The following is a 14890-nucleotide window of genomic DNA, read 5'->3' as shown; positions in this document are numbered from 1 at the left end:
AATTTCCGGAGCCCTCCACTACGGTGTCTCTCATAATCATATGTTGGTTTTGGGACGTTAAACCCCACAAATCAATCAATCAATTAAGAGCTACAAGTCTTGTATTGAAATTTTTTCTCTAGAGTCAGTATTTAAAAAGTTCATTAAGAAATCTGTTATTTACCGTACTTGACAAATAAAAAATAATCTAACGTGCTACATACAGCTAAGAACAATACTGCCCTAGCTGGAGATGCGTAGCACTCATTTTTAACTTTTTACTGCTTGGTGCTTTTTAGCTGAAACACCGTATATGTATACCAGTTCTATGAGTGCCATGGCAACTGTTCAAAACAAGCCATAGACGACGTGTGTACCACATTGTGGCATCGAGCGTGATTGCTTCTCCATTGCAAAAAAATTTTCCTCGGAAGTTTTAGGCTGCCAAGTTGGCGGTGCAGACTTGTATACTGTATCTAAGCATGCTGCATTCTTCTATATTGTGATGTCGCATCACTTTCAGTATACCATATAAAGCGGAATACATATAAGTCGAAATACTTTCAGTAAAACAACCAGCTAAAGTCACCCCTCGTCTTATATAGCAATGTCTAGCTGACAGTGTGCCACTCTCTGGCAACACGTGGCTTGCAAGTGCGTGAGAAGCCGGGCACAGCTGTATTCACATCCAAATCTAATAGCAGGCTTTTTTTCTCTCTCTGTTTTCTTTGTGTTCATGATTTCCTTCCGATCTGTTCCGAGTTTTCGCTCCGCTAGAGGTTGCGTTTGATTTTTAGTGTTTTTCTTTTTTGCATTCACTGATTATGAGTAGTGGTACAAAGAGGCAGTTCTCAGCTGCGTCAATTTTCTAGGAGGCGTTGGCTGCGTTTAAACTAAATGTTGTTGAGTTTACAAAAGTGAACTGCAACATGGCTGCTCAGCGCCGCTTTGCTGTATTAGAAAAAAGTGTGCGCTATTCGAGAGCACAGAAAGAGAAGCTGCAAATCTGCAATCCTCGGAAAAATGTCGTTTTGTGGGCGAAGTGTGGTTCATCTGCAGCTAGAGGATAAGCTAGCGGGCTTTTTGTGGTAATTTCGTGCGCGCTCGCTGCTAGTGACCGTGGATATCATTGGTGAGAAAGCCGTGGATTTTGCTCGAGAAGCTGGGCTCACAAGAGAAGGGTTTTATGCATCAACCTCTAGGGTACGTTGATTCATTAGGCGCAAGGGATTTTTTCTCCAGCTGGGCACGTCTATCTGTCAGAAGTTGCCGGAAGAGTTCAAGGACAAGCTTATAAACTTTCAGCGCTTTATGAACTGGCTTTGGGAGCAGAACAACTACATGATGAGGCAGATTGACTATGCTGATGAGACCCCCATGTGGTTTGGCATGCCTTTGTCGACGACGATTACGCAGCGCAGCGCCAAGAATGTAAAGCTGTTGTCCACTGGCAACAAGCACTCGCGCTTCACCGTCATGCTGGCATGCACGCATGCGCGGCAGACGGTAGAAAGCTTCCGCCTATTGTTATTTTCAAATGTAAGACAATGCTGAAGGAAGTGTTCCTGCCCGGTGTTGTCATTTGCGTCAACTAAAAGGGATACATGGACAAGGCCCTGTGATGCTCGAATGGATACGAGTAGTCTGGAACCGTCGGCCAGGTGCACTGCTGCGTCCTTGCAGCATGCTGGTGTTGGATGCATTTTGTGGTCACCTGACCGACGCTGTGAAACGTGCACTCGGCGATGGAAAAACAAACCTCGCCATGATGACAGGTGGTATGACGTCTACCTTCCAGCCGCTCAACGCTGTGCTAAACAAGCCTGTTAAGGACCAAGTACGGCTGGAGTACCAAAAGTGGATATCTGGCGACAATTCAAAGACGCTGACGGGCCGCCTACAGAGGCCTCTGCTTGCGACTGTTTGGCTGGGTGCTTTCTGCCTGGCGTTCCTTGCCAAATTCTATGGTGGAAAATGGTTTCAGGGAATAATGCATCAGCAACTCGCTGGATGGACACGGGAGGCAGCCAGCGACAAACTCTTGTCTTCAGAAGACAGTGGTGCTTCGTCTGTCGAATAGGAACAGTTGTGATGGTGGTTGAGGGGAGCTCCGATGATCGGGGTGTGGTGGGCCCAATTCGCAAATAAATGTTTTTTCGGCATTATTGGGTTTTCCTTTTTTTTCTTTATTTTTTGGTCACCAAAACTTGGGAGGTCGACCTATATTCCTACTTGACCTATAGTTCAGTTTATACGGTACCACTAGTTGAGCAGATACAAGTAATCCTCATATATGAAATTTCGCGAAGTGTTATGTTTTCAGAGACAACTGACCATTACTTCCCCAAACTTCATTGTATTCAATAGAAGTGGTCAGTACAAAGGGATTGATTGATATATGGGGTTTAACGTCCCAAAACCACCATATGATTATGAGAGACGCCGTAGTAGAGGGCTCCGGAAGTTTCGACCGCCTGGGGCTCTTTAACGTGCACCAAAATCTGAGCACACGGGCCTACAACACTTCCGCCTCCATCGGAAATGCAGCCGCTGCGGCCGGGTTACGGACCCGCGACCTGGGGGTCAGCAGCCGAGTACCTTATCCACTAGACCACCGTGGCGGGGCCAGTACAAAAAGATAATTGTACTTCTGAACATGAGAAAATTAAAAGGTAACCCAAGTTTGCTGTCAAGTGAGCGGGGGTTTAAGTGGTTTGCTTTAAAGGGTCCTTGCAACACTTATTAAAGTAACGATTGAATGGCTTCAGTTAAAGAGCTTATTGCCTCACATGCCAACACTGTAAAAATTTTTAGAATGCGTCAAGTACGAGCGAAGTTGCCGGGATTTGTCACAATTTTTAAGCGCTTTCTTTTTTCGTACCAGCGAGCGTGCTGAAGACTATGTGGGGGTGGGGCGGATGACAAGGGGTCTAGAAAATGGATTCTTCTGTCGGCGTACACCATGTGCTTGGGTACTTTCTTTTTATTTATTGCAATAGAAATTATATGGACGTGTCTCGACAGTTTTTTGTCGTTGCTGTTGATGTCATGTTGCATATAAAGTCTCAATTTATAAGATGCCACAGTGCATTGTACGTTCTATGCGCGAGTAATAGCGCCCAAACAGGGGCGACGAATGCGGCTGAAGCAGTTATCTAATCAGCTGGCCCATTTCTGTCCTTCCGAGGCGCATGCGGCAAAGTCCCCAATTGTTAGACAGCCCGTCGGATGCTCAATCAGAGAAAAAATGCCCTGCCCATCTTTTAACTAAAAAGACGGGGGGGGGGGGGAGATCTCCCGAGTGCAATCATTGCTATTATACTTCATCTGACTATCTTGATAGCCGTCAGCAGGCCTCTCGTATACCCTCCTACAGGCTGTGCTTTTAATGCATAGAGATGGTGGGAAAATTGTGCTTGGTGTGGCTATATTCTTTTACATCAGCATTTTCTTAAATTATATGCGATGGCATCCAAAAGAGCTGCCAGTCTCACTTAGTATGACATTACAACTTGTTGCTATTGCATCTATTGCTTCACTCTTTTGATGGAACTGTGACTTGTTTTCTTCAAACTGCAGGCATGTGGCGGCATCTTATGCCAGGTGCTGTAACCATGCAGCTCACGATACTCAAATAAGGCAATGGGCGCTGACACTGGGTTTATGAAGGGGTTGTTTCGGCTTATGGCATCATTTGTAGAGAGAAAAATGAGTGATTTCTTAGCGAGTGTTGGAACTAGTTATAAATTCTAGGCTGTGCACTGCACTGTAACATTTAGTTCATGTGTTCTCAGTTGCCTCAGTTACCTATGCACTCTGTTTGGGACCTATAGGAAGCACCTTCAAAGCCACGCACAGCACTACTTGTGGTGCAGCGGACGCGCAATGTTGAGAGTCTTAGCAAACAGCAGCGTCTCCTTGCTTTAATAGCTATGGTGGCACAAGTGCCCGTGGATGGTGCATTAGTGCTGCGACCAAGATACAAAGATATTGTAGGGGGATGTTCTTTCGTGATATCATCGGGAATAAATGAGAAAACCTGGGCAAAAGCAGCCATGTTTTCCGCATTAGTGAGTGCCTTGCTGCTCATCGTCAGTAGTGACGGCTAAATGCGCGCGTCAGGTGTGCGCAATACGAGATGCTTGCTTCATAACTGTCGTAGTGAGTGGTCATTCTGTCACACTAAGAATATTATTGGTGCATGCAAACTACCCGCGTCCTTGCAAAATACTTGGAGTATTTAGAAGTAATATTGATTGCTCCATGGCCACTCGCCATAGAAATCATGATGAGTGGCCGGGTGGCGTTCTTGCTTGTTGCGGCTTCGTGCCATGGCGATTTTCAGTCATCAACTCTTGCAAAGTGCTTTGCTAGAAATAGTTGAGGCATCATCGCTCATCATGTTCATATAGTTTTTACTACACTGCTCGCGTCGCTGATGCTAAGAGCTTTAGGTGCAGACGAAAAAAAGAACGTGCTACAATTTCGACCAGAGAGGACAACACAGCCTCGCTTTGTCTCTCGCTTCATTTTAGGTGGGCACGACGACGGCACGTTCACTTTGGCCACCTTCATATCTCTCTCATTAAGTACAACCCCATGCGTTGTCTGTGTTGCTTTCCAAAACGAACACTAACATGCAGATCCGTCGCTACAGCATTCACAAAGCTTCATTTTTTTTTTACCCTCTAGTTCTGCTTCTTTACGGCTCCCACTCGGTGAATTTCGCGCTGAACGGTTGTGTCATTCGTGCTCCGCCGCGGTGGTTTAGTGGCTAAGGTACTCGGCTGCTGACTTGCAGTTTACGGGATCGAATCCTGGCTGCGGGGGCTGCATTTTTGATGGAGGCGAAGATGCTGCAGGCCCGTGTGCTCAGATTTGGGTGCACGTTAAAGAACGCCAGGTGGTCAAAATTTCCGGAGCCCTCCACTACGGCGTCTCTCATAATCATATGGTGGTTTTGGGACATTAAACCCCACATATCAATCAATCAAATCGGTTGTGTCGCCTGCGATCTCTGGTGCTAGCGTAGCTCTCGCCGATCGGCCCGCCATCTCCGATCTCCTGGTACCGTGTAGCTCTCGCCAATCAGTGCCTTGTCCTCGGACTCCTTCAACCATGTCCCCCATTTTTCCTATCTCTTCTCTTTCATTTCTTTCTGTCACTCCTGCGCAAGAGCGCTCCCTCTTCATTATTTTTCTACTATTCCTTTCATTCCTCCCCCTCCTCCCCAACAAGGAGCTTAGCCTTGTCTCCACACTCAGCAGACAAAAAGTAGCTCCCTTTTTTTTCCTTCAAAAACCACTACCACTACTATATAGCCACGCGTTCCATTGTTCACGTGTTTGTACTCATTGCTGAAATTCGTGAGCATAACTGTTGCTTTGCCTCCCCGCAGCTCTGCAATTCCTCTTGCGACGCAAATATTTCGGGTGACCAACAGATGCTGACTGTCTTCAACGATGCCTTCCAAGTCGGGTGATTTAGGAGCGCCGACTGAAATAATGACGCTTGAGCGAGGCGGAATGGTGACTTGTTCTTCCAGTACGTTCAAGGCATGATTTCCTGATGGCGTGCGCGGCGGTAGTGCTTCTTCTGTGGATAACGTTATCGACTGTGTTCTTAGGTTGATGACAGCACAATGGAGTCATAAGAAGTCCATGCCAAGGATGACATCTCTCGAGCAGCGCTGTAGGACTACGAAGTCTGCAGGATAAATACGGCCGTTCATGGTGACTCTCGCTGTGCAGATTCCTGCAGGCGTTACGAGATGACCTCCAGCTGTGCGGATTTCAGGGCCTTTCCAAGCTGTCCTAAGTTTCTTTAACTTCGCGGCGAACGACCTACTGTTGACGGAGTAGTCGGCTTCAGTATCCACGAGAGCGGTCACACTGTGGCCGTCGATGAGAACGTCGAGGTTGCTAGTTCGCCGTCTCGCATTACAGTTAGGGCGTGGCGTTGGGTCACGGCTGCGTCGGCTTGTTCCGCTGCTTCCATGTTGCGTAGTCAGGTCATCTTCGGTAAGTGAGGTTTCGCCGTCAGGGCTTTGCCCGATTGGCGTTGTGTTCGGAAAGCTCCGTCGCGGCGGCGTCATCATCGGAGGATCTTCGGTAGTTCGTCGCTCAGCAACCGCACCTCCATCAATTGCTGCCCTTAGTTTCCCGGATGTGGGCTAAGAGACCGGCCCCGCATTTGGCCAGAGTACTGCCGGTAGTGCGGTGACGTGCGGCGGCTGGGCGACGGCGAACGGGAAGGGCTTCGTGGTGTCCAATGAGTTTCTGTCAGGTAGTCGGCGATGTCACGTGGTCGTTCTCCTGGTTGTGGACGCGGTGCATTGACGGCGAAGCCACGCAGTCCCATCTGTCGGTACTGGCAACGGTGGTATGTGTGTCCGGCCTCGGCGCACTGCGCTGGGCCGCTGGCGAACGGTATGACGTCAGTGGGGGTGGTGGCGGCGGTGGTGTCTGTCGATGGAAGTGCGATGGGGCGGCGTTTTGGCGTGGACGGGGAGAAGCGTTGTGGCGCACTGCAGCGGCGTAGCTCATAGCTTCCGGCTCGGGCAGCGATGCTTGGGGAATTCGAAGCGATTGCCGAACTTCTTCTCGCACTATGTCGGCGATCGAATCTTTCCGCACTATCGCTCTTCCCGCACGATCGCTCGGATCGTTTCACGCAGGTCTCTCTCGTGTGCCTGTCGAACAACCACCACCCGACGACCCGGATGACGACTACTTCTTAGGAACGATAACTACCGACGACTTCGCTGAACTACAGCGGGCCGACCGGGAACTTAAGGCCCTAATAGAATACCTCGAAGGCAGGACCGCCGAAGTCCCGAAGGTATTCAAGCGCGCACTTGCGTTGTTCTTCCTGCGAAACGGTCTTCTACAAAAGAAAAACTTTTCACCGCTTCGAGCTAAGTACCTCCTTGTGGTGCCTTCAGCTCTGCGACCAGAACTCCTGCAGGCCCTGCACGACGATCCGACGGCAGGGCACCTCGGTGTTTCTCGCACGCTCGCGAGGATACAAGAAAGGTACTACTGGCCACGTCTTACCACCGACGTCACTCGTTATGTGAGGACATGCCGGGACTGTCAGCGACGCAAGACACCACCGACAAGGCCAGCGGGACTTCTGCAGCCAATTGAACCACCTTGCCGACTTTTCCAGCAGATTGGTATGGACCTACTGGGGCCGTTCCCGACGTCGGCTTTCGGAAACAAGTGGATCGTGGTAGCTACCGACTACCTCACCCGCTACGCCGAGACAAAGGCCCTTCCCAAAGGCAGTGCATCCGAGGTAGCTAAGTTCTTCGTCGAAAATATCGTCCTACGTCACGGCGCCCCGGAGGTTCTTATCACTGACAGAGGAACGGCATTTACTGCTGACTTAACTCAAGCGATCTTGGCATACAGCCAGACAAACTACCACCGGACGACAGCATACCACCCACAGACCAACGGCCTCACCGAACGGCTTAACAAGACGATCGGCGACATGCTGGCAATGTAAGTCGATGTCGAACACAAGACGTGGGACGCCATTCTTCCGTATGTGACCTTCGCATACAACACGGCGGTGCAGGAGACGACGAAGATATCTCCATACAAATTGGTCTACGGAAGGAGCCCGGCAACGACGCTCGATGCCATGTTACCCAACGTCACCGACGAAGAAAACCTCGATGTGAGTGAGTACCTTCAACGTGCCAAAGAAGCCCGACAACTCGCGCGTCTCTGTATCAAGAATCAACAGACGACCGACAGCCGCCGTTACAATCTTCGACGATGCTTCGTGGAATACCAGCCCGGTGAACTTGTTTGGGTGTGGACGTCGACGTGGACTAAGTGAAAAGCTTCTGCGACGGTACTTCGGACCGTACTGGGTGGTTCGACGTCTCGACCCACTTGATTACGAGGTTGTCTCTGGCGGCATCACGAACTCTCAACGACGACGATCGCGACCTGAAGTTGTGCATGTCGCGCGCCTCAAGCCGTTTCATGCGTGTTAACAAACTGAAACAGTGTTTTTTGTATTATATTGTATCGTAATTTAATCATTGTATTTTCTTGCATTATTGTTGTACCTTCATCTTTAGTTAAAGCATCAGGACGATGCCTTTTTCTGAGGGGGGCAATGCCACGCGTTTCATTTCCCAAGTTTTGTTATCGTCCCAAAACACTACACAATTCTCAGCGCAAACCGTGCCTGCAGTTTTCGAGAAGCTTCCGGACTGTAGTAGATCATTTCAATAAGATCACGCCCACTCTGCGTACGGTACAGATTATTCTGGAACCTACGCCACCGCCAGCGATAACGCTAGAACATTCGACGGCAAGAGTATAAATGCTGACGCGCTTCGCCGCTTGTCAGTAGTTGATCGACGGCTGACGCTCCGTTCACTGCTATCTGTGCAATGCTACTGTAATTGAATTTTCTGTTGACCGGGCACAGGTTCGCCCAAAGAAACAGTTAAATCCCAACATAAAGTCTCCTGTCTTCGGCCACGTCACGACCCCGTGACAATATGCCCTGCATCATTTCTTCAAAACATCCAATTGTTTACCAATCAAAAAAGAAGACTTCTGGATGAACCACTCTGAAAGATGGGATTAAATTTCTCACTTCTGGTGGTTCTTTATTTTAGGGCTACATCACTGGGTTTCAGCCACAGGAGCATCTGTGATGCCGTATGCGATTTGCTACGTGAGACGAAAGGAATTGAGTGCTAAGGTTATCTAAATCAAGCTTATTCTTCAACAGCATTAGTGTTTTTTTTTTTTTTTCGTGAGTTAGGGTAATTGCTTAACATTTTGAGATTAAAAAAAAAATTTATTTATATAACAAGGCACCACCCATTTCATGGCCGATCTGCAATGGTGGGTTGTGCCGGTTTAATAAAAGTCAACCAACCAATCAACGAACCAACGTCCTAGCTTGATCCTACCGAGTGCGCATAGCTCTGCTGGGTGGCTAGATGTGTTTTCGATAATATGCTACGTAACTCAGTTTACCCCTTATGTGGTAGTTCTATAAACCCAGCAAAGCACTAATTGACCTCGCATTTGATTCACCAAAACTGCGAAGGGTAGACAGTGAGTTAATAATTATTGAGGTCCATTAAAACGTGCCATCAGCCTTGAGCTGAATTGAAATGCCTTGCGTTTCTTTTCTCACCAGCTCTATGGCAGTAGGAATATCATTCAATGTCAGTGCACCTGCAAAGGTAGTGTCTCAGACCGATTCAAGCATGCAGCTGCAGAACAGGAGATGGCAGAGGGAGCGGGAACGAAACACTTTTCACATCGCACTGCCGTGATCCGCTCACTTCGCTGTACAATAAAGCAGGAACAAGTTGAGAAACTGTAAAACGTCGTTCTCGCAGGACACGACGTGCACCTGTTGGTACTATCGATTACGCAGCAGTTCATGACTCCGATAAACTATGGGATAGCAGACATTGGGAGCGTTTGGTTCTGCTTGGGCTCTCAATGGCTGTCTACTCTGATTGCTGCATGGCGGCGCGCCAGTCGCAGTGCATGGAGTGTATAGGCGACATTTTCTGACTACGTTGAAGAAGTGTTGCAGTGGCCCTTCAAACTACTATATCAATGGTTAAGAAATAGAATTGATTAAGAAATATAAATGATAAAGTACTAATTGTAAATGTTTTACATTGTCTTCAACCTCTGGACTTCTATGAGGCTCATGTTATGTAGTATACCTTGCTGCTCTAGTTTCGCGATAGTTCTACAGTGGTTATATTATATACGACAGGCTACCAATATGTTGCTCAGTTTGAAATTCATGGTGCCTTATGAAATTCGTGCTGCAAAAGCTATACTTTGCATTCTACTGTTACTGATGAAGTGATAAATCATAAGTGGTATTGAAAACTGGCAAGGTGGTAACGGTTCATTGTTCGAGGTAAACAGTGCGAAAAAACGAAGACAGAGAAATAGAAAGACACAAGACGAGCCTTTCATCATCATCATGCTTTGCCAGTTTTCATGACAGAGCATGTGATACTTCTAAATTGTTATTCACCCCACCTATGAAATTGTAAAATCAACAACACATTGTATATTCAGTTGAGTTTGGAGAAGTATGGTGTTCATAATTGTTTCTTGTCAGCGAATGCCAACAAAAAACCAATTGATCTGTAGTATTTTTCTGAAACTGTGAACTGACAGTTTGTTTGTGTTTTACTCTGTCTCTCTATTATAAAACAGTATTTCCTTTGGGCCCTGCACACATGTTTCTTTCAATACATTTGCTCTTGCCAGAAAATAAATGCTCATTTCTCACTTGCTCTGCAAAAACCTAGGTTTGAGTCCCTAGCTCGAGCAGCGCAAGGGTTTGGAGACTACGAGAAGCTCATTCAGTCTCTTTTTGACAATTATATCAACGTGAGCTTTCGGGATCCCCGTTTCGAACTGGTAAGTGTATTTATTGTCTGCGGACTGGAAAAGTATTGGAAACATTGACAGCATTCCTTTGTCTTGATGCAACACTATGCAGTCAGGGTAGGGTGCTTTGAGAAAACTGCATTGATGTTTCAAACAGCACCAATGTACTTTTTCCGAAAACCACACTGGGGAATATGTTCAATAAAATTTCATTTCAGTCTCTTTGGATACATGTAGGTTAGTCACATTGCGGATTTCAGCACATCTCTCAAACATTCGTCAACAAAACCTGGGTTTCATTTGCAATGAAATTTTAACTTTCAAAGCAGAGATGTTATGCTCGAAGTTTGCCGTGGGCTGTTGATTAGAAAACTATCGTCATGAACCAGCACGCGCTCTCCTCATCCTCTTTGGCTTCACTGCCGGAAGACATGCGCCGGTTTGTCTGGCGTGGGATGCAATGGCTCTGATGGATGAGAGAATGTGTACAGAAAAAGAAAAACAAAGAGAGAGAGACAAATTCTTGGTGAGCCGAAATTCAAATCTGTGTACTTACAATCCAAACGTGAGTTTTGTAACCATGCTGCTGTCCAGGCACGTTGGCACAGCATAGCATAGTCTTGTATGGTATAGCATAGCAAGGAGGCAGTAAAGCAAAGAAGCAGAGCTGTGAGGGTGAGAAAGGGGGAGAGTAAATCATAGCACAGAATGAGAGAAACGCAGATAAAGAAAGGGAAGAAGGACAAAGAGATAGAAAGAGAAGTTCGATAGAAAGGAAGCCAGAAACGGAGAACAGGACTGAAAGTGAAACAAGAGAGAAAGAAAGCCATATTTAGAATAAAGGAAATGAAAAAATGAAGGAAGTAAGAAATAGATAGAAATAACTAGAAAAAGAACTATGTGTTCCGCCAGGCCTCATTCCGCCAGTACAGTCACAGTGAAAGCTGGAAGAGCAGCCTTTCTAGTGCCATTTTTTAAACACTCTTGGAGCAATTACAACAAGTGCACTTGCATGGTAACCACTACGCCATAAAGAAACAAATATGTTGTGTACTTGGGAAGCATCCACTATACCATTCTTCGTCATTTATTGAAAAGCTTGGCACCTGCTACACACTTGTGAAACATTATTTATTTTTTACATACTGCAGCTCAATTTGGATTATTGCAGGAGTGGGTATCTTTTACAGCAAAATACAAACAGAAAGGCATTGCAGTACAAGTAAAGAAGAAATAAGAAATAAACAGACTATCAAATTATCAAGAATGAAACTATTGATACACAAAGCACGAATCAATAGATTTATTCAAGAAATATTAATAAAGGCAATGATCTAGATGACCCGGGCAATATATTCAATTCTTTGTAGTGTGTAGGAAGAAGCGGAATTTAAATAGGTTAGAATGTGGATGGAATAGTATCAGGTTGAGATTGTGGCTGTTCCTTGTGGGTTTGAGTTTATCGAAAGACAGATACGTGCACTTTATTGATGCTGGGCCTGACGACGAGGAAGAAATATGCCTCAAGCTTTTGTAATGGGTTGGAGCATTCAACAACGTACTCGTTGCACAGTTTCTATTGTGTGACGCATGGCTGTTGCGTTTCTCCTCTAAAACGCTGTATTACACATGTTCACGCAATTCCTTACCCGATATGAAGCCTGCGTTGGGTCAGTTTACAACGGAGTTTCATGCACTGGTGCAGCTCAGTGGTAGAGTACTGGGCTGCCACGCAGAAGACTCTGGTTCGATTCTTATTCTGTCCTCTGTGTTTTTTTTTTATTTAGTTATTTTTCTTCTTCCCCTGATATTGGTTACGGACACCGGCAGTGGGGACAACCACGGCGCCAGAATCAGCCGTTGTTATGATAATATAACTGATTTTGCTGTAAAAGAAAAAAGAGCAAGCGTAGCCATGAGTAGTACAATATAGCGAGGTGTAGGGGAAGGAAAGAGACAGGACCAGATTGGTTCCAGCCAGCTTTGCTGTGACCCAACCTTGCACAAGCTGCACATTTTTTTTGTTTTGCCAGTCATCCCTTTGCCTCGGGGATGCTGCTCAGAGAGGGAGATTAAATGTGTTACCCTTCTCTTTGCACCGGCTTATTCCCCCTTCCCTCAACCCTAGAGTATTTGGGAGAGTGAGTAAAGCATACATAAGAACACTGCTAAGGAAAGCAGTAGCTGCCCCTGGAAAGACAGGTTCTCTTGTCAAAATGTTGGCTTTAGCAAAGTCTTTATTCAGCAGCTTCTCATTGCTGAAAGGATAGCAGTCCATTTTCCACAGCTCAATGTCACGTGCTTGTTCTAATGTATTTTATTGGTTGGATGCTTGTTCAGTTTCATGTAGCTTGTTCTTTTTTTGTGCTTTTTTGACAGATCCATGAAGGCCCTGAATGGTTGTGCTTCACAGATCAGCTGCTGACCACAGTGCAACACCTACAGAACTACTCCCTGTACCCATACCTGCCATTCATTGCACCGGCTTTCCATCGTGTTTTCTCAGTTGTGCCCTACACGAAAATGGTCTTCCAGAACTCTTTCCTTGAGGTGTGTACAAGCCCGTTCTGCAAAATACAGTTTTTCCAAATACTTCCTGAGCAAATGCACTGGAGCCAGATTTAGTTGCTAAACCTGATAATGCAGCGTGGCAAAGTTTCAGTGAGCAGTTTATTTCACAATAGAGGACAGGGGAATGTTCACTGTGCAGCAGCTCTTCACTGCTTTGTTGAATAAATTGTTAAAATCAATATGACTACAAGTGACTTTGATTGCCTCATTATAACAGTCACATCTGCCACAAAAACAGTTTGTTGTATTCGAAGGGTAATTCGTCATGTAAAAATTCATTATATCAAGGTCTGAGTGTACAGTGAACTCCCGTTAATACGAACTTGTTTAAGACCAATTCTTGCTTATCACGAACGTGGGAACATTTGTTTGGTTTTCAATAGACCCGATGCAAAAAAAATCTGCTAAAGACAAACCGCCTTGTACCCACTCTTCTGTTAAGATCAACATTTTGGTGGAGGCTGCCCCCGCTGGCAATTCGCTTCGCAATTGGAAACAAAGTGACAAAAAAAAAAAAATAAAGCAAGAAAAAAAAAAGGCGGCATACCCACGGGGTGTCTGAAGAGTGTGGCGAAGTTCTTGCTATTCAAAATACCTCGCTCCACGCTTCAAATGAAACTTGTGAGTAAAATGTGATTAAGCAATGTTTATTAAACATTGTTGAATATTACTTTAGGTTTTCGTTTTGCTTTCATTATGACCGCCTTATGGTCGGTGAAATGCACCGAAAGCGGTTCTTGCACTGGTTGTGCGTGAAAGTTTGCAAACACGACATCGATGCACGTTCCCCTGATGGTCGGTCGTCTTGTGATCGGGGTGATCAAAGGAGATGCACCTGAGTCCGTACGTGCTCATCTTGTATTGCATCAACCAATGTTTGTTCAGGTCCGATATGTCGACGTTAAAGTCGCCGACGAGCAGGAACAGTCTTGACCTGTTGTATATGCGCATGTCCTGGTCGATGAACCTTTTGACGTCTTCGATTGGAAGATTGGGTGCCAGGTACAGCTTCTCGTGCCGCCTGGCGCTGCTTCGGCGTCCTGCGCTCGCACATCGGGATCCTGTCAGCGCCGCCGTGCAGCTTCACGGCATGCTTCTGCCTCGCACGCTCGCACATCGGGGTTCCGTCTTCGAGCGAGCTGCTGTCACCTTGTGCACACGCCATCCTGCAGCCTTGTCCATCTGCCAACCTTTTGAATGCGCGCGTGCACAAAAACGGTTTTTATTTTAATACACCGAACCACCTAGCATACGGCGCCTCCGACATACACGCAATCGTTAATGTCTTCATGTGACGTCATTCCTATTTTCTCGCGCGCTCACACATCGGGGTTCTGTCTTCTAGCGCAAGCCATCGCTGCCTTGCGCGCATCATACTACAAGTAACGCCATCTAGTATCTTAGATTTTCAGCATATATGCATTCGTTATAAGTACAAGTGCCGCCCTAACATTATATATACAAGACCTAACAAGAGGTGGCTACATACACTTACGGTGGGACGCACGACCCATGCCTTAAGGAGCTTCGCCCCTAAAAAAAAAACTGGCCCAAAGCAAACCAGTGCCGCAGCTGGTAGAGGGAGGAATGGAGTGAGCCACCACCTGCAGCCCCCTTCAAACTGCGGAGCGGGCAGAAAAGCAACAAAAAAGAAAACACAGTTTGTACGGCAGCCCCGAAGTAAAACGCCAAAAGCGAACAGGAAAAAAAAAAAACGACGACTGAGTCTTTCTATTCACAAATGGAGCAGCTTCCTGACCAATGTCGTTTCGGAGCGAAAGCACGTGAGTTTACGGCACACAGCCCTCTTCGCGTGGATGTTCTCCGCTTCTCCTATCTCGCCAACGCTGAGGAAACGAGTTTTCTCTCTGCGCCGAGCCAGCTGTTGCACGTTGGCCATCTCTTGCGCTTTGTGTGCTTCATCTCAATAG

At 46.5% G+C, this 14890-nt stretch overlaps 1 protein-coding gene across 1 annotated transcript in view; it reads left to right on the top strand.

Annotated features, from left to right (window-relative positions):
* The window catches only part of cutlet (chromosome transmission fidelity protein 18 homolog), a 98573-nt gene that overhangs the window by 50296 nt on the left and 33387 nt on the right, over positions 1-14890 (top strand). The window contains exons 15-16 of the mRNA XM_037413467.2: positions 10307-10418; positions 12768-12938. Of these exons, the coding sequence (XP_037269364.2) occupies positions 10307-10418; positions 12768-12938 (283 nt within the window). The remainder of the gene's footprint in view (positions 1-10306; positions 10419-12767; positions 12939-14890) is intronic.

The sequence above is a fragment of the Rhipicephalus microplus genome, chromosome X (genome assembly GCF_043290135.1).
Source record: "Rhipicephalus microplus isolate Deutch F79 chromosome X, USDA_Rmic, whole genome shotgun sequence".
Taxonomy (NCBI): Eukaryota; Metazoa; Arthropoda; class Arachnida; order Ixodida; family Ixodidae; genus Rhipicephalus; species Rhipicephalus microplus.
Note: the sequence above shows the minus strand (reverse complement) of the source record. Positions and strands in the feature narration are given on the sequence as shown.